The sequence below is a fragment of the Scatophagus argus genome, chromosome 17 (assembly GCF_020382885.2).
Source record: "Scatophagus argus isolate fScaArg1 chromosome 17, fScaArg1.pri, whole genome shotgun sequence".
Lineage (NCBI taxonomy): Eukaryota > Metazoa > Chordata > Actinopteri > Scatophagidae > Scatophagus > Scatophagus argus.
Window position 1 is genome coordinate 5687130 of NC_058509.1, and position 23823 is coordinate 5710952.

The 23823-nt window shown below is 44.0% G+C and overlaps 2 protein-coding genes across 11 annotated transcripts in view; one reads left to right on the forward strand and one right to left on the reverse strand.

Moving 5' to 3' along the window:
- ext1c (exostoses (multiple) 1c) overlaps positions 1-23823 on the reverse strand; it is a 78382-nt gene that overhangs the window by 49575 nt on the left and 4984 nt on the right. Inside the window, exons 1-2 of one of the 5 annotated variants that reach the window (XM_046417313.1) lie at positions 19212-19845; positions 7958-9383 (exon numbers count right to left, since the gene is read on the reverse strand). In XM_046417313.1, coding sequence (XP_046273269.1) covers positions 7958-8904 — 947 coding nt within the window. In that variant the 5' untranslated portion in view covers positions 8905-9383; positions 19212-19845. Of the gene's footprint in view, positions 1-7957; positions 9384-9649; positions 9961-10090; positions 10724-18105; positions 19846-23823 lie in introns of those variants that run through there. The other 4 variants (XM_046417312.1, XM_046417315.1, XM_046417316.1 and 1 more) reach the window with 4 other exon arrangements.
- On the forward strand, positions 20243-22599 carry LOC124074412 (probable thiopurine S-methyltransferase). 6 transcript variants are annotated; one of them, XM_046417323.1, is made up of 9 exons: positions 20397-20614; positions 21006-21131; positions 21329-21421; positions 21512-21644; positions 21717-21769; positions 21860-21934; positions 22055-22140; positions 22273-22317; positions 22455-22599. In XM_046417323.1, the coding sequence occupies exons 1-9, from the start codon at positions 20478-20480 to the stop codon at positions 22571-22573; spliced, it is 867 nt and encodes a 288-aa protein (XP_046273279.1). In that variant the 5' UTR covers positions 20397-20477; the 3' UTR covers positions 22574-22599. The 6 variants fall into 6 exon arrangements, with proteins under 6 accessions (XP_046273278.1, XP_046273277.1, XP_046273279.1 ...); XM_046417326.1 differs by lacking the exon at positions 20397-20614 and adding an exon at positions 20693-20784 and having other exon boundaries at positions 21009-21131; XM_046417322.1 differs by having other exon boundaries at positions 20243-20614; positions 21009-21131; positions 21512-21769.

The following is a 23823-nucleotide window of genomic DNA, read 5'->3' on the forward strand; positions in this document are numbered from 1 at the left end:
AATCACTACATGTTGTAGGGGCTGCGTGAAAAGTGCAGGTGATCAGCTGTGCAACGTGGTCGAGCACAGCCGGTGGTCAACACTTCTTACAGAGTGGATTAGATTAAACCTCCACACTCAGAGGACCATATACTGTAAGACGTTTCCTCTCCTAACCTTCTCGCATGCTGTCCGGCTCATCGAAACATGCATGGAGGGTGTGCGGTGGGGGGCGGCGGCGGTAAACATGGTGTCAGGGCAGGAATGCACAGATTAGGCAATGAGAGCAAAGAGGAGGAGGCTGCCTGTCAGTGGTTGTGAGCATGCATAGGTGCATTCATGTGCATGTAACCAACACAATGGCGTGAGAGACTATTGTGTGTGACACTACAGACATCTGTGCTGTCAAAAAAAGTTTGCCTTCACAGAGAAGCAGGGCCTCTTGATAAATTATAGATACCGGAGCTTGGAAATACGGTAGGCGGCTTGCAGTCAACTGTAGGACAACTTTGTACAGTACAGTGTGGAAAAGAAATGACAGAAAAAGAAGGAGAAGATGCTGGGAGAAAGGCTGTGACGCTGTGCAGAGGACGCATGCAAAGAAGGCGCGAGTTCGAGACAGAGGAAGGGTTATTGTTAGTTATAAAGTCTTACGCGCACACGTGTCGGTGCACACACGCGACATCGTGTTGATTGCAGCAATTAGACTGCAGGGGTTTTCAAAAGAAAGGATTAAAATTAAGACTTCCCAAATGGTAAAGCCTGGGTGTGGCAGTCATGCTATACACAAAAACAATGAAGTTTCCCAGAGCTTGCGTACGACATGGAGCCGTTGAGACCTCGATTGCCTCACGTAGTGGTGTGGTTCCAGTGGCACTGGTTTCGCCAATGTGACTTGTAAACAATACGCTTTTGTCACACTGAATGCCCTGAGATGAGAAACTCAAACTTAAATAAGTGGGAGGCCACAAACATGACTAAAAGACTCAAGTTTTCCAGCAGTGAGCAGCGGTTGAGACAACAATGAGGGGATGAAGATTTGACCTCGAACATTATGTAATGAGATATGACGAGCAGGTTGTGACTGGCTTGCGTTTGACCAAGAATACAACACTTCATTGTTGCACGACTAAAGAACGAAAGCTGTGGTTTTACTGGAAGAAGACTCTCAGAGAGCACAAACCTCCACAAACACCGAGCGCTCCTCCAGGTCAGTGTTGGAGCCAAAGACATCATTCCCCTCAGTTCAAGTGAAGTTAAATTGATCCTGTGACCTTGCAAACATGCCTTTTGGATTCGAGGATGAGAGCCTCCCTCTCTCATAGTTGTGGCTAAAACATAATAATTATCTAAACACTGAAATTTCAGATCAGGTCAGAACCGAAACATAACAAATGTTTCCCTGGCCCAAGTATTGTCTGTGCACTAGAATTCATGAAAGTCAGACAGCCAGTATCTTGCAAAAACAAGCATAGCTTTGCAACATAAAACCGTGGTCTGGATATCATAACAATTTACTCTGAAAACAAACCTCGTCACTGTTGATAAAGATTAAAAATGCATTCGATTAGAGTCTCCCAAGTCGTGTGATCATTACATTACTGCAACATAAAGCTGCATCACTGGAGGGTTTGTTTGTTTCAAAACCCGCATAGCAGGTATGGGTGGCGGTTGTCGGTCTCTCCTTGTTATCTGTAACAGCTGTCTCCGTGTCTCACATGAGGATTCAGTGTTCAAACATAAGACAAAACAAGCACTTAAATAAAGCTACGACAGAAACTGCAGCATGACTGCAAGACATTAAAACTGTGGGCCATAAAAGCCACAACAATGTGCTGAAAGATGCTTAAGAGAGCTGAGGGGAACTGCAGAGCTGGGTGACGTTTGATACATTATTGATATGAAAATATTGGTTATAGCAGCTAAAGAGATATAAATTCAGCCTGCTACGTCTGCTTGTCAGAGAACATGTTCATTTCAAGCCCTCTGCGCAACCTTTGCTGCACTGCTGATGCCCTCTGTGACTTTATAAATACATCTGACCAGACTCCACAAAGGCGCACAGTGAGGGACGAAGACTGATGTGTGGGATTAGAAGGATGCGAGCTGGAGAGGAGGAAAAAGAATGCAGGAAGGAGTGAACAAGTGCCAGAGAATCGTGAGGCCGTCTCTCATTTCCAAGTATTCTAAACAGAGACAGCGAAGACGGACCGTGCAAACCGCATGCACGTACACACACTCAGACCACTGCGTCTTCAGAGGTACAATTTCACAGGCCCTAATTACAGTGGGCTGCAGCGTCTCCCATTCGGTTTACCAGAATCAAATCGCACACTCTCTCGTATAGCATTTACACATCAAGACACACACATACACAACTGGGCATGCACACACCCAGCCCACGTATTAATTTAAAATGTGCATGTACAGAAGTAGCAACAAGAGACTTTTTTTTATGTTTCCCAGCAGATAACAATGACTCTGTTTTCCTTTCCAAAGCTGATTCGTTTTGTATGCACTACATTGAAATCCTTTACAGAGCAGCGTTCGCGGCATAAAAGTCTGCAAATTTCCTGTTCAAATTACGTATGCATGAGAGCATTTCTAAAGCATTTCCTTCTAACTTTTACCGTAGCCAATATGCTATTAAATCGCTCTCTTGCAGTCCTCCGGTTGTGTTTTGTCTGATTAGTATGCTGCATTCATCCCGACCTGCTACCCGGGTTTTAAGGTCTGATTGCTCAGTCCTTCTCTTTCAACAACCTTGAGTTCCTTCAAGGAGGGTCATGAATAATGATCCATCGGTACGCTGAGGCAGAGGCCATTTAAGACAGAGAGGTACAGCGTTTTGCCATTACACATCCTCCCCATCGTTTCAACCTCTCCATCCCATTCTGTCCATCTCTGTTGAACCCCCGTCTCCCCTTTCACAAAAACATTTAAGATGGTCAGAAAGGAACCCGAAAGGAACTTTTTCTGGCGTGCCATTTGTATCGCCTAAATATCCCTCCCTTTCTTCCTCCTCACGCTGTTTTTCACACTCCTGCTCATTTACATTCACTGTACAGTGCACGTTTCTCTTCCCTTTCTTAGAGAATTCTCTAAAGTGAGGGGAAACTAGGCCATTAGGCTGCAGCACAGCTTCTCCCTCGCTTCAAGTATCCCCTCTTTCTCTGCTCTGTCTGTCTTTCCCACTATGTCACCCTCCTTCCTCCGCCGTCTAATTCTCGCTTTTTCCCTTGAGTTGCCCGCGGTATCCCTCTGTTTTTTCCCTCCATTTTTGTAATCTTTATCACTTGACATTCTCCTTTTCTTCCTTTCTGTCTTGCTGCTCTTACTGCCTTGGGCTCCACTGTGTCCCACCTCCAACTTTGCTCCTTCGTCCTGTTTTCTCTCCTATCATTTATAAACCATGAACACACACACACACACACACACACTCAAACTTACACACCAATTCAATAGACCGGAAAAGTATTTCCAGGTAAATTCTGTTGCTATTCAGATTTCTTCTTCCCTATGGCAGAGTTTAATGAGATTTTTGGGTAACGTTTACCGTTTTATTCTGTACTTTAAAAGAGCAAAATTGGGCACAAATGTATTTAAGCATAATCTGTTTGCTGCTAACAACAGTGGAGATATTATCATTGAGAATGTGCATTATGTAACCATTCAGCAGTCCAGCAAAACAAAACAAAACAAAACAAAAAACATATGTAACATAAACAGTGGAGCAGAACAGATGCCTTCAGCGGTGACGGGCGCCGTGCTGTAACCTGCAGTCAGTTTGAACGGGTAAAGGCATGGCTTAATGGGTTGTGGACTATTTTGTTTTGGTGAATAGGCGTCTTTGTTGGGGATGACTCAGGGTAATCCTCAGACCCCAGTGTGAACAGTTTTGAGCTCCCCCCCCTCTTCAGCCAAGGAAATATGCACTACCTAATTACTAATTGGAGAAATTATCAGCAGATGAACTGATAATGAAAATAATCACTTTAAAGCCCTATTCATTTGCTCATTCATCTAACAAAGGGGTGGGATGTTCAAATTTTGATTTAGGCAGAAAAATTATGTCTTGAAGGTCAACTGATATGTCCGTCTGAGTCCCCCCCAACCCCCCTCCCTCCCCTCCTCGTGCCCTTTGTCCGCTGGTTGGCCGTCTTGTCCAGGTCCCTCGGGGCTAATCTGCTGGTGTACCAGGTGCATGTGCTCATTAACCTGATGCCACCTTCTAAGAGGCCTTGATAACCGTGACACAGTCTCATGAGCACACACACACACAGACAGTCTCGCGCTTGTATAGCTGACGGTCAAGTACGCAGGTTTTTAGCGTAAACAGGAAAGAGTGAAAGAAAAGTACAGGAATGCTGAAGACGGAGGGAAGACTGATGGAGAGGTGAGGGTGTGTCTCCACCTGACCCTGAACAGAAACCTTTCTGATGCACTTTGTGTCTTCCACAGGTTCTGCTCTCTCTCCTGAAATCCACTCCTCCTCTCCCACAACGGAAATTCAAAGGATTCAAAAAGAGAGACAGATCCCTCACCTTCCCTCCCTTTCCTTTCCCTCCCACATCCCTGCTTCACACCTCTCTCTCCCTCTCTCCCTCTCTGTCTCTCTGAGACTAAAAGCCTTGTGTTTCCAGAGAAAGAGACTTTATACAAAGGGGGGAGAGAGAGGGGAGGGAAGAAAATCATCCAGCTTTTTTTTTTTGTGCTTTCCTTACAAACGGCAGCTGTCTCTCACATTTGCTTTCCCCCATTCACACCCTTACACCCTCAGAGCCACTGCCAAACCCAGATCTACCACAAAATACCACATGGGACCTCCCCTACGATCCTCCTCCACACACTCCCCCTACCCACCCGGGTGTCTGAGAAGCAGGCAGTGTGGAATAAATGAGCTCATTCATTCAGTGTTTTGCGGCTCCGTCCCTGTGCCGCCTGGCCCAATGTAAACAAGCCAACAAGGTAGCTGGTTGTAGGCCACAACGGCTTGGGACTGTGCTTGAATCAGAGCCTCCTCCCAGCTGCTGATCCAGCGGCTAAACGCTGAAAAGTCATATTGTACAGTTTAAAAGTATTTGCTTTAAGCATTCATTTGACAGCGCCTGAACGCAATGTCCACCTCCCAGGGGCTTAGATTTAAATTAAAATTTTTCGGCTTGAAGTCCCGGGACATGAAGTGATGACTTGAATGAAAGTACTGCTTAGTACAGAGAAAGTAATTAGTAATTAATTAAATTAAATTAATCCATTAGAAGTAATTGATTCCAAGCAATCATCAACTTTTGTCACGGTTTCAGCTTGCAAAATGTGAGAATCCCTCATCCATTCGATTCATTATGATAATAAATATCAGCAGGATTTGGACCGTTTGTCTGACGAAATAAAAAAAAAAAAAAAAAGACAAAGCTATTTAAAGTCGTAATCTCACGAATGGATATTTTTCATTATTTTTTGACCTTTAATGGAATTAATAGTCAATTAATCAAGAAAATAATCAGAAAATGAACTAATAAGGAAAGTAATTCTGTGCTGCTTGATTAAATTATTAACATTTTAGTTAGCTAGCAGGGACAAAGTAAATTTAAATCTCCTCTGTTGTTGTAGTGTTAACTAGTCTGGTTTCATTTGCAGTTACGACGGTAAGAAAACGTTTCTTGCCTAAACCGTGTGAACTTATTGACCCATTAGCAGCTAACTAGCTCACTTGCATACACTTGCTGATTAGCTAGCTCTCAGAGCATTTGTGAGCAGTTCACTGACTAGAAGCTTTGAGCGCCCTTATTACTATATTGTCTTCCAGTGAAATAAAGATAGTTGACAACATTTCTTCTGAATTTTGCTTCGCTATGCACTGTAGAGCAGTCTACCATATAAGGCAATATTTAATGGACAGTTAGCTGTGGCTCTAACTCCTTATTCTCATTCTTTTTACTCTTTCTTTCACTGAAATCCATCTTCTCCTGTCTGCAGATGTTCTGCACCATCAGGCTATCCTGCTCTTGGTGTCTGTGTATGAATGGACAGGCAGTAATAATGAGGAGCTCTGTCAGCACTTCAGCTTCTGAGACTTTTATTGCCAAGTGTAAGTTAAGCAAGTGGGAGTGAAACAGAAAGGCTCGTGTTACCGGGCGGCATGGTTCTTCCATATCAGCTATGTGATGACTACCGTATGGAATCATAGAAGATAATGACTTTCTATGAAACTTAAACGTGAGTAGTTCACTGCCAGCCTACAGGAACTCCACCCTCAACACTCAGGGTGTGCCTATCTTCAAGTTCATCAGCTCACGGGCAGGAGAACTCGGCTGGCAAGTCCAACACATTTGAGGCGGCATCACCACCGTTTACACCGCGCTGCTTTTGTAATGAAAGAAGTACTGCAGTTAGACAACAATGGGGGTCTACTGTATGTTTTCAGTGCATCCATTTCCACCTATTTTCAACTGTCTGAGCTCCAATACACCAGTCAGGAGCGGAGGAAAGTAGTCAGAGGATGAGACATGTTTACCAAGCTGCTGCTTGTTGGCAGATGGGTGTTTCTTCAACCATTTAGTAACTGAACAATAGTGCTCATACTTGAAAAACCACTCTCTGAAAAGACCTGCACAGCATATATGGCTGAAGTGGAAATATATATTGTGTAACAGTACATGCCTTTGTACATTATGTTTTTAAACCCCAGCAAAGGTCGTATGCTGACATTAATTGGTTTTAAAAACAAATCACTTCTTTAAGTATTGCAGATGCTGCTGGAATGCAATTTCTCAATTTATTTTATCTACTGCCCCAACTATCTAATCAGTAAACTCTGGTTTTACATTAAACTTGAAATGGCAAGCTTATCTGTCATGCAACAGCAAGACAACCTTTATATATATTTTTTAAAAAAATGGACAGGCTAAAAAAACATAATAATAATCACCTTACACCCGCCAGCGGTTTATTTGCTGAGGAAATCAGAGATTTCACATGTCATTTGTTGTGGTGACCTTTGCTTAGGCTCATTATAGTTTCAGTTGTAGTTAATTAGCTGGAGTCATGTTTATTTCTTTGTCTTAAACACCCAAATACAAAGTAGAAAAATGTGGGCATGTTTTTTTTTTTTCCTCACAGTTTTGCTGAATGCTCTTATTTGTTTGTCTATCATACCGTAAGATTTATTTACACTCTGAGTAAACTGAGTACTCAGGTTTCAGTTCTTGAGTTTTTGTTTTCCATTTGTTTGCTCATAGAAAACAAAGGAAAATTCACACACCTGAACACGCCTTCTGATTATTTTGTCCTGGACATATGCAGTATGATGTACGTCAGGCAACAGAAGAGGTGAACAAAACAAAGTCTTTAGTGGTTTTCTGAGGAGTGCCTACAGTGTGCATGCTTCTACATGCAGCGTAGGACTCGAGCTGCCTTCGTCTTCGCCTTGACTTGGTCTCAACCCATCAAAGTCTTGTCTCGCTTCGGCACACTCTGGTCTTGGTCGTGACTTGACTCTAAGTTTAAGTTGTCTTGACCGCAGCACTGGATATTACAAAACTGAACACACAGTTCAACTGGCGAGCACTAAGACGAGAAAAGAGAATTACTCTAAATAATGACCTAAATCAAAATTCCCAGAGTCTTGAGTCTGCGTCTAAAATCTTTGATCTGGAAAGCAACTGCCAAACATCATAAACATAAACAGTCAAAAACTGTGCAGTCATAAAAGAGAGACAGAAATAACCAGTGGGACCCAAGAGCTACCACTGACAATGCTTGTGCAAAATCAGTGACATCGAAAAGATCAATGAAACAGCATGTAAGGTTCAAACAAAAGGGACAACACCCCTGTGTGTTTCCTAATAAAAAAATTATACTTCAGACACTGTGTTTCCTATAAATCCCTGTAAAGCAACACACTGAGTCACACCACGCTTGTCGTTTTAACATCACCTCACTGCTGCCCTCCCCTCTGGCCACGTGACCCCTGTCTTACCTCTCATATTCCAGGTTGTCATGGTCACAGCGGGCGTCTTTGTGTTTCTCCCAGTCCTTCCCGTGGCGACACGTTGTCAGAGACACAATGTCCTTCCCATTGTGGATGTGATGAAGTGCGTTTCTGGTGTCTGAGCCAATGCCTGTCAGGTAACGCTTCCCTTTGAACATCAGCAGGTACTTTCTTCGTGGCGGTGTGGCGTTCCTCACCAGCCAGCCCCGCTCTCCACCCTTCTGTGGGTGATCCTTTGAGAACAGCGGGATGGAGACGTCAAAGCCTGGTCTGAAATGTTCTGTGTTGAGGCTGGCTTTGGCTAAGATGGCCTGGCCAATGTTGAAGCCCAGGTCCTCTGTGTAGTTTGGCCAAGTGCCTGAGTACAGGTTGAAGATCAGGTGGTTCCGCCCGTCATTCCACAGCGGGTAACCACGGATGCGTTCATCCACGTTGGGCACAAACTGCCCTGATAACTGGTCCCGATCTAAGGTGTCTATCCCGAGCACAAACAGACACGCTTCACGGGGGTCTGACGTGTAGTACCGTGACTCACCTATAGACGTCAGGATCTTCCTGTAGCTTTCTGACACACGATCATTTTTCTCTGATGGATATATATACACTCTGAAACCTTCCCTTCCTCTGCGGCGACACCGTGAGAAGTCAAAACAGGTCTCCATGCGGCAGCGACTGTCCTTATAAATGGCAGACCACGCCTGACGCCGCTGGCGGGGCGACTCAGCCGTCCCAGGGTCTGTCTGGAGCTCATCCAGGTGGGCATAGCGGGGCAGGAAGGCCCGGTCGGTCCAGTTGGGCCAGGGGCGTACCACTTCACTCCGCTGCCTTGTCAGCAGCCGGAGCAGACGTAGCTGGACTCCTCCACCCCAGTAAAAGAACACCAGCCAGCAGCACGCACACAAGCCCAGCAGAACATACTTCTTACGCGCCTGCATGGGGGCCCGTCACAGTCTCCTTTTTCCGCTCTGTCTCTCTCTCTCTCTCTCTTGCTCTTGTCCTCTGTGTTTCTTCTCCTCTGCCCCTCAGCTCCGTCGCCTCACAGGGGTGGAGGGTGGGGAGGTGGGGAGAGCTGATTTGTGATTTCTAACAAGGAGCTTCTAACGGAGGACAATGTGTTAACAAGGGCATCACTGCCTCTGAGTGTGGCCCAGTCCACTTTGCCATTTAGGATGACGCAATCTGTGTTACTGTCTCCCCTTCTCTCAGTGTCTTTCTGCCTTCCCCATTTGCTCTCCACTGTACGCTCAGATGTGTGTATTAGCCCGTCTCTGCAGTGGCACACACTGCTGCTTCTGAGTGCATTTCTTCCACTGGCCAGCCTGGTTGAGTGTGATGAAGTGTGATTTCTCCGTGTTCAAAGACCAACCTTGCTGCCTCATGGTGCCTGGCGCGACTCCTGTCCGGAGGGCCCCTCCTGCAGAGAAGTAAATAAACAAGAATACAGATCAGTACACAGATGGAGGTGCCCCTCGACAACCAACACGTTGATACACTCTGCGATTAGTCCTGAAACTAATATCTCAAGAGATGCCATAGCCAGCACTTGTAATAGTCCAATGGGTATAACATCCATTTGCTTTTCATTTTGAGGCCCACCTTCCCTCTATCTCTGTCCTTCCCTGATTTACACAGGAGAAAAAATATATTTTCAGGCTCATATGTTCTGCGATGTGTACTGACTTCTTGAATAGTCTTCCCTGATAGCATGTCAAACATCGTGCAGGAGACGGGACGAGATATTATCAGCCTCTTCAAGCTCCAGTTGAACTCAGGCAGATACAGTTGAGGTGAAGTGGAGGAGAAAATAAGAGAGTGTTTAGCATCTGAAATGGAGATTTGGAAAAGCAGACGGAAAATAAAGGCGCTTTACGGCTCTGAAATGTCGGTTCACCTTGGAGTGAAGGTTTTTCTTGTTACGTTGGCAAACGGCTGCAACGGTTTCTCAGCCTCATATTTTTGACAAACATCCCCCCATAACCCCCTAACATGTACAGTATGCTGGAGTGTGTGTGTGTGTGTGTGTGTGTGTGTGTGTGTGTGTGTGTGTGTGGAGTACATTTCACAGTGAAGGGCAGTGTTCATGCTGCCAGCTGCCACACAAAGGCAGCTTTCAGGTCTCACCTGGCCGCTCACTCTCTACCTCTCATTCACATTCCCCATTTCTGCCTCTTCTCCAGCCAAGCAGAAGTGATGCCTGCCTTCTCTGCTTGCAATAAAACAAACAGCTCTCTGGTGATGTGGGTAAACAATGCATCCTCTGATTTCTCCACCTCAAAAGGATAGAGGAAATAAGGATTCAGGTGTGAACTGAACTGCTTTTACTCATGGTGACAGTACATACGCAGTACGTTACGTAGTGAAAACCATGGAACATAGTTGTTTTGAGCTTGATCTCTGCGTATTGTCAGTGCATGTACTATAACTGGATTTCAACAGGATGCACATACATTTCCCATCCACAAATAAATCCTGCTACTTACAAGTTATGATACTTTCATCCAACAGCTACGATTTTGTGCTCTGCCTCTATTGATGGGCTGAGGCGTTTGCGTGATGTCGCCGTCTATTTGTGAGTGGAAACACAAAATATGTGTTCGTGAATGTTTTTGTTCCTGCAGAGACTACGTAAGCTGACAGAGGATGACAAATTCATAAATGATGTCCTTTATGTAGCAAAAATGACAAACAATTGCTAATTTAAGCTCCTCAAAAGTGAGAATTTTATGTGTTTTAAATACTGGCAAATCAAATGTATTTGGGTCTATCGGCTGTTGGTTGTACAAGACAAGAAAGCTAGACGTCTCATTAACCCCCACAACTTTTTTGGGGGGTGAATTAGCAGCAATACAGATTAGCCAAAAAACCACCACACAGATTAATCAGTAACGAAAAGCTCACATGCAAGCTGTGGCTTTTCATCCAACATTCAGACAAATTGACTCTGTTGTGATTTGTTCAAATTCAGGATTGTGGGACTTGTTCTCCAACAGGGGGGCTTTCCGTCATCTGTTGTTGATCTGTTGTTGTTCTCTTTGCTAACACAAAACGGAGAAAACAAGTGAGCTGTGAAACTTCTGAAATACAGGAAGCCTTTTGGATACGATGCCGTGGATGAAAATACCATGCAGAAAAGTGGGACCACTTGCCGAATTTTTACACAAATCGCCTGTCTTATAGTAAGGTTAGCTTGTCACTTAAGCAAATGAATGAAGCAACGTCAACATTGCAGGTTGCGAGGTTTGCTCTTGAATACATGTTAGTTCAAATTAATTCAAAGCCGATCTGGACACGTGAGCCTTTCTGGAAACGCAGCTTCAGGTTAGCTAATCTGCCTGTGGATGTTTGTGGGTGGTGTTTGGCACCTTCAGTGTTTTGACTTGTCTGGCTACAACCGAAGCGGCCTGAGCTACACGCCGTCCAAGTTGAGGAGAAATAGACACTGGGGATCCCATTACATACTCCTCATCAATAATTCACTGGCTCCTTTAGTTAGGGCATTGATTTTCCCTTCTTTCTTTCTTTCTTTCTTTCTTTTTTTTGTGCTTTATACTCCCAGCCACCGGAGCACACAGTTACACCTCCATCTTCGTCAAGACTCCAGTGAGAGATCTGTGCAAGCTGGAGATTTGTGGTTGCGGGGATAATTGATAGTGATGGCAAGAAGGTGTAATAGAAAAGTGATGGAGGGTATCATTATGATGATGGTAATGGTGATGGGCATGATGAATTTATTCCATTGCCTTATCTAATCTAATGTCATTGGAAGCCACTGCTTTATGAAAATAATAGCCTACTGGGGATATTTACATTGATTGAAGTGGACTGAGGTCCCGCTGTTGCTGTTGGATCAACAAGAGGAGCCTCATTTCTCGTGCTTCAACTACAATTTCACAAGAAGATCCAATTATTAAAAAAAACAACTATTAATCCGACACCTTTATTCATTTAACTAATCAAATAACGGCAGCTCAAAGCTCGAATTTCAATTGACTTCAAAATTGCAATGTGAGGAGAAATTTCGGAGACAATGTGGTATTACAGGTTTAGAGGAGAATGGAGGGTAATATGCAAATTGAACATAATCACTGAAGATAATATTACAGGATAATAGGACACGAAATTGCCCATTTTTAAACATCGAACGACACAAAAAAAAAAAAAAAAAAAAATCCATTCCCTCATCTTGCTGCCTCACAGCTCCGGCTGTGTTGAACACTGTCATGTTGATCCCTACCATCCTACTTTTCTGTGCAAGGACAAACCATACAACAGCCATGTGTGGCAATTAACTAGGAGCAGTAATGACAAATGTAAGCCAGCAAAACTCTTGGGCATGTCCAGACCTGAAAACAACCTTGGAGACGCAAATCAGTAAGAAGACACTCATGCGCAAATGCACACACACGTAAGTGGCTTTAAGTGGTGAGAGAAGTCCCTCTGTCATGGATCAATGATGGATCATTATGGTTGGGTGACTAGTACTGGAAAAAGCCACAAGGCTCATTGAATAGAAGGGCTTGAAGGTGGAAGGACAGGGTTCAAAGAAAGGTGAAAGCTGGATTCAGGGGCCTACAATTTCACTCCTTGTCATTTGTCTCCCATTTGTACACTTTCCCTTCAATTCCTGCATGCCCCACTTTCCATCAGTCTTTATTTCTGTCTTCTCCTCTCCTTGTGCCTCCTTTTATGACCCCACCTTAGCTGACTAGAGGGCTTCATGTAGAAAACAATACCTTTCTCCTTCTGTTTTCCTCTTTTAATTATTCCTGCTTTATCCTCAAATGGGGCTGGAGGGGTGGAAGGCGGGATGAAGCAAGGGGCAGAAAACACTTAATCACAGAATGAGAAATACACTGTGCAAGGCCAACAATTCTTTGATCATTCGTTCGCCTTGAGTGCAAAAAAACATCGAGCAAGGTTCATCTATAGTGTACCGAGCAAGCAAGGAGATTGTGTCAACACTGCTGGGAGGACTGCAATAAAATCAGCTAATAGAAAGTGTCGGGTGAATCATGTACCATCAGAGCAGGACATACCAGCTTTTCTCCACAATGTACCTTATCCAAGCAAATAAACTATAAAGTACCTCTCACTTCAACTTACCTTTCAATAATGTTATAGTTCTGAAATATTCTCTGACTGAACGTAGTCTGTTTTAGAGTTAAAACCTTACGATTTTCACTAAGAAAACCCAATTTTTTGATCAATAACATCCACATGTATAATCTAATTGCTCTTTCCAAAGTGGCTGTCATTGTCAGTAGCAGACTCGGCCATTAAAATGGATTAAATTTGTCATGTATAAAGGTGCGCGCATGTCATCCAGTGTTGCCATTTGTTTTAAATTTTATTACATTGATATCAGCTTCACTGTTTACTGCTCCCTCTCCTGCAACTGTATCAGGTTGCTAATGTGTGTTAATAGAACGTATTTTGTTAGATTTTTGCATGACATTTAACAACATCCACATTAATCCTTTTGCATGTCAATTTAGGCACAAAAAAAGTCAGGTGACATAATGTAACGAGCGAGAAAGTGAGGGGTGGTGGATGAGTCCAACAACCACAGGATTTTCACCCAGGAGGCTGGAATTTGTGTCAAACCAAAAGTCAACGCTGACTCATTTTAACTCACGTCACACACATAAATAAAGCTATTTAGCCCAAACTATGATTTTTATGACTAAACCTAACCTAAACAAACACCATGACACTAAAGGTCAGCTGACTGAAAGTCACAAGACAAACGTAACCTGACTATGTCCTTTCTTGCATGTCCGAAACACATAAAATGTTTACTAGAAGCTCACTAAGAAGCTTTATTTGTTGTATACTGTCACACAACGTAGTGACGCTCTGCATTTAACCCATAGCCGATTAGCAGATGGCAGCCATTGTACAACAAACAGTAGGAAGGTCAGTGTTTAAAAGAACAGGGGAGGAAAAGTCAAACATACAAATACATACACACAGATAAAAAGTGAGGATGAAGGACATTTAAGGGGAATGGAGGGAGAGGGACGTGGTGGTCGATATTTCATGGATGACAGCCGGACTCAATCCCTTTACTTCCTGCCTTCGATCTCTTCCTCTCTGCAGGCCTTAAGGGCTTCCCTCAGCTGTTTCTACCTGCCGCCGAACTACACTATTAAGTCATTCTGGGAAATACAATTGAAATTTGTCATCCCATCTGCCTTGCTTGAATTGTGTTTACACAGCAGCTTATTCAACTGTGGTTATGCAGGCTTTGATAGAAAATGAAAACTGACGCGCTCTGAAATGGATGTCGCAGTGATGGCTTTCCGCACGAAATTCAGCATTTGTCAATTTATGTTTTTCTTCCACCAAACGGGATATTTTTTATTTATTTTTTTTCTGTAAAGAGATGTCTGCCTTCCAGAGGCAGATTGGCTTTCCTCTTATTTGTTCAATTTGCTGTTTCCTGGCCACAACACCAGCACTGAGCACAACCGACATTGCAAACGCTCAAAATGAAATCCACTGCCACTATCGTCATTCTGCAGGTAGTTGAGTCATTTACAGTGTGAGAGTGCAAGCAGCATTGTTGTGGCTGAACTGATCTGGCCAGTGGCATAGAGCAGGTTGTAAATTGTCACCAGATGGGCCAATTGCCTGGTAAAATGAGATTTCCATTCCTTTCCAAATGATATGGTTAGCTTGTGAAGACAGTCCACCTGAAGGCTGGAGGCCTACTATACGCTGACATAAATCTTGAGTGACCGAACTCTACAAACTCCAGTGTGCAGTGGCAACAGGCCTTTCAGTGACTTTTTTTGTGCCTGACTGTGCGAGTGTGTGTGTCTAAATTATACTTAATCACACATCTGGCATGTGTGTTTTTGCTGGCCTAAAGCTGGCGACATATTAGTTCAGCAAAAAATGAAGTGTTCTGCAGAAAACACAAATCTTGTGGTGAGGTGAAAGGCTCAGCCGAGCTAAAATTAAAGCCCGGACTCTGTCATTACGGGACCAGAAGATAGTCGCACTGCGTTGTTTGTGTTATTTCTGCGGTTCCAAATCCTTTTCACTTCTGACCTTTTAAAAATGAAGCTGTGCCCATGTGAGAGTCCTCAGCACAGACTGAATATGTCGCCAAATGGAGGCCAGTTGTTTAACAAAACGTTATTTGGCCAGCGGGACTTTGTACAACCCGAAAATATGAATGACCATTCAAAACTTGTTGTCCTCTCAACCATCTGACTTAACCGAATCAAGCTATTTGGCAGCCAATTCCAAACTTTAGTCCAATAGTAGACCATCATATTTTCCACTTTCCTACCTTCTTTGCCATCTCATGACACCTCAAATCTATCTTGTGATGCCTTGGGGGCAGTTTAGGGACCACAGTGTTGGTGTATGCTTCTTTGTTTTAGTGACCAGGGGAGCTAAACTAGCCAGGAATTTGTGTTTTCATTAACTGTGTGTGTGTTCACTGGTGTGAATGCGAATGGCTGTATAATAGTGTAGTTGCACTTCTATCTCTCTCTGAGTGTATACAAAGGCAGCAGGAGTTACTGAGTGTGAGGTTTTGTCTGCAGTCGTATCAGTGAGTCTGAGGCGAGCCGAAGAAAAACCCACTGCGGTTAAAAAAATAAAAAAATAAAAAGCAGGGTCTGGCAGACCTGTATTAAAGGCTTACAACCGGGATGTGATCCATGTTCTATTTTCTGTCCTCACCTCCTAGTTGCCCTTTGAAATCGAGGTGCTTTTTACACACCCACACACCATATGCACGCATAAGCAAAGACACACATACGCATGCACACACAAACACACACTCATATGTGCATTTTGGTCTATGTTGAACAAATGGCTCCAACAAATGGAACAAATGGAAAAAACTATCTCTCTCGCTGTCTACACGCAGCTACCGGAGTATTTTTCCATTAGTTCGACCACCTCCAAACCATAACGACCATAAACTTAATCAAGCACCGGTTCTTTTACAAGGCCATTTTCACAAAATGGGTAACAGCACATTTCTCTTCACCCTAACAAAATCGCATTTGCTCCACGTAGACTGAGGGACTCTGATATGGTTTAATAAGATGTTTACCTCAAGCTGAATGGCCTGCAAACGCAACCAGCTTCCCGACTGCGCTCACATTCCAAAACCCAGCATAATTACAAGCTGGGTTGATTAATTATGTCTCAACAATATGCTGCACTCCAACGCCACAAGGGCTAATTAACAGAATGAACAAGATGGGTAGGAACGGTTATTAGAAGGTTCAAGCTCGCGCTCTGAATTTGGCAAAGCTGTTTACACTCCCACAAAACAGGGGCACACAAAAAAAAATGGCTGTCAAACACAGACCCAACGCTGGTAACACAGCTCTGAGCATACAGAGTGGGAAAGCCTACTGAGGACACCGATAAAGCAAGCGCACTGCTCTGTGTTCAGGTCGCCCGGCTGTGCACCTGACAACACGCACAGCAGTAACCGGCATGTAGTGAAATCCATCTGTCTTATTAACCGGTCCGGCTCGCCGTGCATCCCCTCGCCCGCAACTCATCTTATCTGTGCAGCTTCGACCCGGAGGCATCCCTCGTCGCTGCGCTCAGATCAGATCGGCCAATAAACAATCTGACCTTGACGACGACGGGATGATATACGATCTGACCCTGGGGTAAAGGAAGACGGGGCACATTCCAGATGGGGTTCAATTAGCAGAGAGTCCCTGACACAGATTAAAGCAGTAATTTCTGTGGAATACTAAAAGAGGAAATAAAATGATTTCAGCCCCCTCCCCTCCCCCCTGAGTATAACACTAATTGTATATTCTACATACTACTGCTCTACTGTTTTTATTCCTTCACTCTACAACTTGATTATTACGACATATTTTTACACAGCGCAGCAAAAAGAGCATGAGAATACATGATCATTAGTCACAGTGACCCATCAGGTTTAAGTTAACACTCATATTCTCAACCCCTCTAATGAATGCCTTGATTATGTAAATACCCACCACCCAATATGATTATTGTCTGTATTGGCCAGCGCTTCAACAAGATGTGAGCATCTCTTAATCACCAGGGAGGGTATTACAGAACCACACATTCAGGCAGGGGGTCTGCCATTACAACAAAGACATTTCATGAATCAGATGAAATCCATGCACAGTTCCCCATCAGGATCCACCCTCCCCCCGGAGAGCCTTTTCAGCACATTCGTAATAATGACAGCACTTTATTTGGGATCACTGAAATCGCCGTGTTTTTTCATCAAAAAACAACTACAGAGTTGTAATTAATTGCTGCAATGAACCTGGGAAGCCCTGTTTGTTTCTTTGGGATTCATTAATACATGGGGCACTTAGTAGGATGCGAAAGCAGGTAATCTATTATATCTTGAATGCGAGAGAGGCATCCAAGACAAACAGAAGCCAGAACAAGGCGTTTCTTTACTTGGACAGCATCAGTAAGATACAGCCCTGTGGTGCATTTCTATTTTAATGTGAAACTAAGGTGTTAGATGGGCATTTCAATACAGCTTTCAACTGTATGGAGACTCCCTGCAGCTCTGAAGGAATACTTCACATTTTCAGAGTTGAATGAAATGCTGTTGCCTGACTGACTGCCTGACTTAAAACGGAAGTCGTGTCATATTCTGAGATATGTTTAGTCTAGTGCTCCCCAAAAGCTTTATATTTTCACTGGCTCTGTCTTCTGTTCACTGTCTTCCACGCTAAATATGTATGCAAAGTATATCCAGACCTTACATTCACTATGCTTTAAGATTCTGCTGTTACCTCCCACTGTTTTGCACTCAGAAACTGTCTTGACAGCTGAGCTAGTGGCAACATTATTTAATATTCTTGGATGGTGGCAGAGAAATGTACAACCCACAGCCCATCTGTCCAGTGGGAGAAGCAGATCATCTGCCAAAAGATCTCAAAGTGTACACAAGATTTTTGTTTTTAATAAAAGCTCACGGGGTTGGGTGGAAGGCTCAGAAAGCACAACGAGGAGCCGTTTTTTAGTCAGCAACAGCATTAGGGTGACAGTTCATCACTTGGGTCCACAAATGCACCAGTCACGCTGTGACAAAGCTGTTTGAAGGCTAACGTGCAGCAGTCTCGCTGTCTCAACATGCCACCTATCCAGCCTACCTGTCACAGGAGGATACTGAGATCCGCAGCAGGCGGCGGCGGCGGCGGCAGGTTCATCCACTTCTGGGCATCGGGGTTCAGACTCTCCGATCCCCCTGAAGCGCAATCAGTTGAGCCCTGAACTGTTGAACGTCCTGCTACAGTTCAGTCCGCCGCTGACACCAGCTGTACAGGCTCTAAACACCAACTTCTCCTCCTTGCAGGACAAGCCCGCTCTCGGTTTACGAACCCTATGATATAATTAAGTTACAAGGTTGGCACGGCGCAAACATACGCACCGTCCGGGCGCGTCCATGGAAATAATCTGAGGCGGAGTGTCCCGCCGCCCCCTCGTGTCTGTCCTCCAAATTTGCCAGATCTCTCACTCGCCGGTTCTCCTTTATTATCCGGCATGCACCTCTCCCATTCAGAGCACCGCGGACCTCACACCATCACCCCCTGCTGCTCCAGCAGCCTCACGGGTTCACTGAAGCAGGCTGTCTCTGTCAGACAGACTAAAGGCTGGCAGTCTCATAATAATCCAGTGGAGAATTAAAGTAGCCACCCCTGTTGCACTTGCGCTGAGTTTAGTGACCTTCTGGCGTTATTTAACCTCTACACAATCGCTACAGTTACAACAAAGACTCCTCTCGTTTCGCTTCATTTCCCGTCCGGTCGTGAGGGCTCCTTCCAGCACTTGTGATTTCTGTCTCAACATTTGAGCTGCGTGAGTTCAAAGGTGCGCTGTTGATCGCCACGCAGACATCACATCGAGACCTGATAGCAGTGAAGGCTGCCTTAAGGTGGAAAAGCGCACTTCACATAAACATCCTCTCCTAATTGCACGGTCGCAACCTGTGCCGTCACCGTGCGTGAGGGGGGCAGTTTGCTTAGATTTTTATGAGCATGAGCTTGCAATGGTGATTGATACCTTACAACGAGATCCGCAGCCCGACAAGAAATAAACAGTGGATAGGCCACAGTAAGTGTAACCTATAACCTCATCGGTGTATCCGTTATTACTCAGCATCAACAATGAGCACAGCCTCTGAACGCGGACAGCAGAAATCACCCAGTGCGATCCCCGCTGCGCTCCGACTTCTCCGCCACGGAGAGCTCGCTCTTACCGGGTGGCGGCACCACGTTCTTCCCCTCTCTGGTAATTTTCCTTTTCACGCCACGGCCGGGCATTTGCGAATGAATTCAGCGAGCAAGCGCTGGTTTCCCCGTCGGGATATTAATGATGAGCGTGCGTGTTAAATTGTCCATTTTCCATATCCACAACAGTCCACACACGACCCGCCCCCCCGGGCGGTAGTGATTGGTTCAGAGGCTCCACGACGTACTCGCTGCACCGTAAAGAAAAACACACACATCTGGATGCGACCCCGCGCAACTGGAGCGCTGGAAACACCGACTTACGCACAGACACTGGGGGCGTCGCATTTGTCGAGGCCCCTTTAAGCAGCCTGGCTACTGTTTACTGAGGCTGGAGATGGCAATCATGTCACCTGAGTGGCGATTTTTATTTATTTGTTCAGATCCAATTCTTTAGACACCGCCTGCAGAATTCTCGTGTAAAATCATAATATTTGCGTCTGTGATGATAGATTTGCATGAGGGACACGATCATGGGAGGATTTTGTAGTGTTCTGCAGTTGAATTGTGGTAATAATTCAGTAATTAGGTTATGTTGCAACTCATCGTTTCTCGAGCTTTAATTGCAATGAAGTATCAGCTTCTTTATTTTCTCAACAAACACAAACGCGCTCCGCGCATGCGGAGGCCCAAAAAGCTAAATATGTTAGCCTCTAGCGCCGCCCTGTGTCCGCACACACGCATTATCCTTTCCTTCCTTCCGTCTGCTTTCACAGCCTTGCTCAGAATATCTTGTCTCGGGATCTTTCTCGTGGTTGAGCTCTGAAGCGAACCGTGTGCGCAGGGCGGCAGGCTGGGCGAGCGGGACTAATCACCGAGCAACAGTGCGGCGGCTTTCTGCGGATTAGTGACAGCTGTCTCCGTCTCAATGCGGTTTCAGCGTGCTGTTACAGCAAGAGAAAAGGAATCAAAATGCTTTAATTGGTAAAAAAAATAAATAAATAAAGCCTAATTAAATAAATAAATCTTGGTTAAACCTGACAGTAACAATTAATGTCAGTGGTTTTTGCTGAAACAATACTTCAATAAATATAAAAAATAGCTGACAATTAATTTTCTGCCAAATTAACTAACCAGTTGGACCAATCTCTTTATATTGTTTTAACTTCAAATCACAGCACTACACCTGTCTGACACTGTGTCCGGATTTCCTCGTAATGGACTAAGGAAACCCGGGTCAGTTGGGACATTTGTTTCCCTGAGTTTTGCCTCTTAGGCAGTTCAGGCTTTCTTAAATGTCGCGTGGGCTCCGTTCCTATAGTGTTGCCAGGTACACGTGGTCGTACAGCAGTCCTGCCTCTCAATATCTTACCATTTGCGCTACAGTCGCCATACCAACCGCAAGCAGTGAAAGACAAGGATCACCTGGCAGGTAAGCTCAGGATAATAAATCGCCGCCAGCCAAACGAAACTACACTGTATTAAGTGTCTTCACCCGGGAAAAGGTAGGCTCTTGGTAACAAACATGCGGGACTCTGATTCTCTCCTTAAAGTACTATGGTTGGTTTTATGCCATGCTAGCTGCTGGGTAAGCGCTGCCTCGCCTTGGGACGTGGTCTTTGACCTCAGTTGTGTCTGCAGCTGATTCTCCTGTAATAATCTATCAGTAAAGTCAACATCTCTTGGATCAGCAAAGACTGGCGGTTTTGATCCTACAAGCGGGTTAATTGCTGTCTGCAGACCTCACTGTGTTCATCACGAGCACTCAGCCCATGTACACGAAAGCCATTCACTCCCTGTCTCTGCTTTTTGTTGTCCCCCAGCAGTTGGGCTCAGGCAAACATAACCAACATGCTGGCACCGCAGGCGAATCGCATCATGGCGCTTGGTGAATGGGAGGAAGACTGGCAGGAGGGCAGAATCGGCTTCCATCAGCCACAAGTACACAAGTAAAGGCCCTGCTTTTGTCCTCATTGGGATGGGTAGAAATACACGTCTAACTGCATATTACCCATCCAGCGTTTTAAGTGCTTTTCATACAGTGAATAAGAGTGAAGTTAGTGAGATCCTAACTATTAAAGATAAAATAGGAATGCCTCTCGTTTTCCTGTCTGTAGTGTTTTGTTCATTTATTTTCCCCCGACAGGATTCTGGAGAACAACATCGATAAGGTCCTTGCTGGACGGTCAAGCGTTCGCTTCTTCTTCCCTCTCTGTGGGAAAGCTGTTGATATGAAGTGGTATGAAAAATCACACTATATCCAATAAGATCCAATAAACATTTTCTCAGAGGTGATCACAGCGTGCTTTTGAATTCCTTAAAATCCCAGGCTAGCAGACATGGGCCATTCAGTGGTCGGAGTGGAGATATCTGAAAAGGCTATAAAACAGTTCTTTGAGGAGAACAACATGACCTACAGTGAGGAACCTGTTCCTGCCATACCAGGAGCAAAGCTTTACAAGGCAGGTGAACTATACATGAGCGTGTTTGCTTCTCATAACAAAATGTTAATGCAGTTTCTGTTTGTTCCACAGAGCACAGAGAGAAATGTCTCCCTGTATCAGTGTGACCTGTTTAATTTCTCCGGGTAAATAATCTGTTGATGTGTTTTAATGACTCTTAAATTACCCACACGGTGATAAATGTGTAACACAGACTCTGTTTTTCCATTTCACAGTTCCATTGATGGTCAGTTTGGGGCAATCTGGGACAGGGGCTCTCTAGTGGCCATCAACCCAAGAGACAGAGAAAAGTAGGATGACCTTTAACCCTCCATTGACATCTGAGATTCTTTAAGACTCAATTCAACTTGGAATAAAAGCAGTCATATTCTCCATGTTGACTTACCACATTCTCTCTCACAATACTACAGGTATGCTGCTCTCATAACGTCTCTTATGGCCAAAGACTGCAGGTACCTTGTGGAAGCTTTGCTGTACAATCCTGAATTGTATCCAGGTAACATGTTGTCCATTCTGAGTGTAAAACATCAGTCATATGCACACTTTGTCTTAAAATAGACGATGATGCAGGGTGTTTGTATGAGTTTGGTGATAATAAAAGTTATTTGTGACTGTGTTTGTCTGTCAGGTCCCCCCTTCTTTGTGCCAGATAAACAAGTACAAAGCCTGTTTGGTGAGTGTTGTTCAGAGCTGAGTGTGTTTCTGTAGTTAATTATAAATGTCTATATGTAAAATTTAATACATTAAGTAAAATATGGGCTGCACTATGACTATGAAGGCTGAGATTAATTCTACCTAGTTTTTCCTCAGGGAACAGCTGTGACATAGAACTGCTGCACTCGTTGGACATCCTGACAGATGAAGAGCAAGGATGGGGGCTCGACTACCTGACTGAAAATGTATATCTCATCACACTAAAGAGCATTTAAAAATTAACTAGTAAGTTCAGAGAACTTCAAACACAGATCTTACGCATTTTATTGTCAACACAGACTCTAGGAAAATCATGAATTTCTCTGTAGACTCTCATATAAAGTTTTGAATTCCTGACATTATAAAGCGCTTTTTGTAACAAGATATCTGTTGATTTATTGAACCAGTTGGATAGTGGTTGTGTAGACCTTATTATTAGCAATATTAACAGTTGCAAACACACATTTTATACATTAAATTAACTGTTTCTTACAAGTTAATTGAGAAAACATAATTTACTGCAAAGATACGCAGAAAACAGTATGTTCAAAAAGAACAATCGTTGTAATCTAAATATTGTATTTCAGGGTATTAAAATATACATTAAAAATTCAATCTACTCAAGTTTGTTCTTCAGTTTTGAGTTTGGAATCGCCACTGATGATGTTAAACGCAAGTGTCGACATGTTGTTGAACTCTTAGCAATAACAGTGCATGACTTAAGTCTGCTGCTTCTCTCCGTCTCCTCTAAGAGAGAGAGTTTGCCATGTGGGAACATACATTGTGATTACTTGCTCCATTAGCCTGCTTGCGAGCTTGCACTGGTATAACTGACTTATCCCATTATAATATATAATATGTACACATTAAAGCTCAGCTTTACTGGTTTATTCAGATTTCCCATAAATAGATCCATGGCGTTGACTATAACAATGATACCATTTGCCACGATACCTAAACCCAGCCTGTCCAGGAGGAGTTTACAAAAACAAAATCAGAGGACTTTGAACTAAGGTCTTTGTTTAGATAAAACAGCTGTTCCCAAGATCAAGAATCAGCTCTGAAGCTCTAACAAGGTTACCGTCCTCCAGCATTTAGTTTTAAAGTACAGTTTCATTTGAATGTGCTCATACTGGACGGATGAAAAAGATCATTCTCAGTACCTAGCAGCTAGTTTCAACTACCAAAGTAATTTTAACTTAGGCAAGCAAGCTGACAGGTGGCTTTGAGAGGTGACAACAGCAGCTCTGTGTGGAAGAGATTATGCCCTGTTCCATGCCGTCTGAAATTGAATTAGTCCAATTATTTTGCTTGGGAACACACAAGCATCCTACAGCGCCCACCGAGATCAACATAGCAAGTGAAATATTTAGCCATCTTCGCACAGTGGAATGCTTTTTCTTTTTTAATCGGGAAACTCAAGTGAGGCGTTTAAATGTCGGGCCAATGTTGTCAAGTGCTGGAATCTCCCATAGTTCCCACGTTT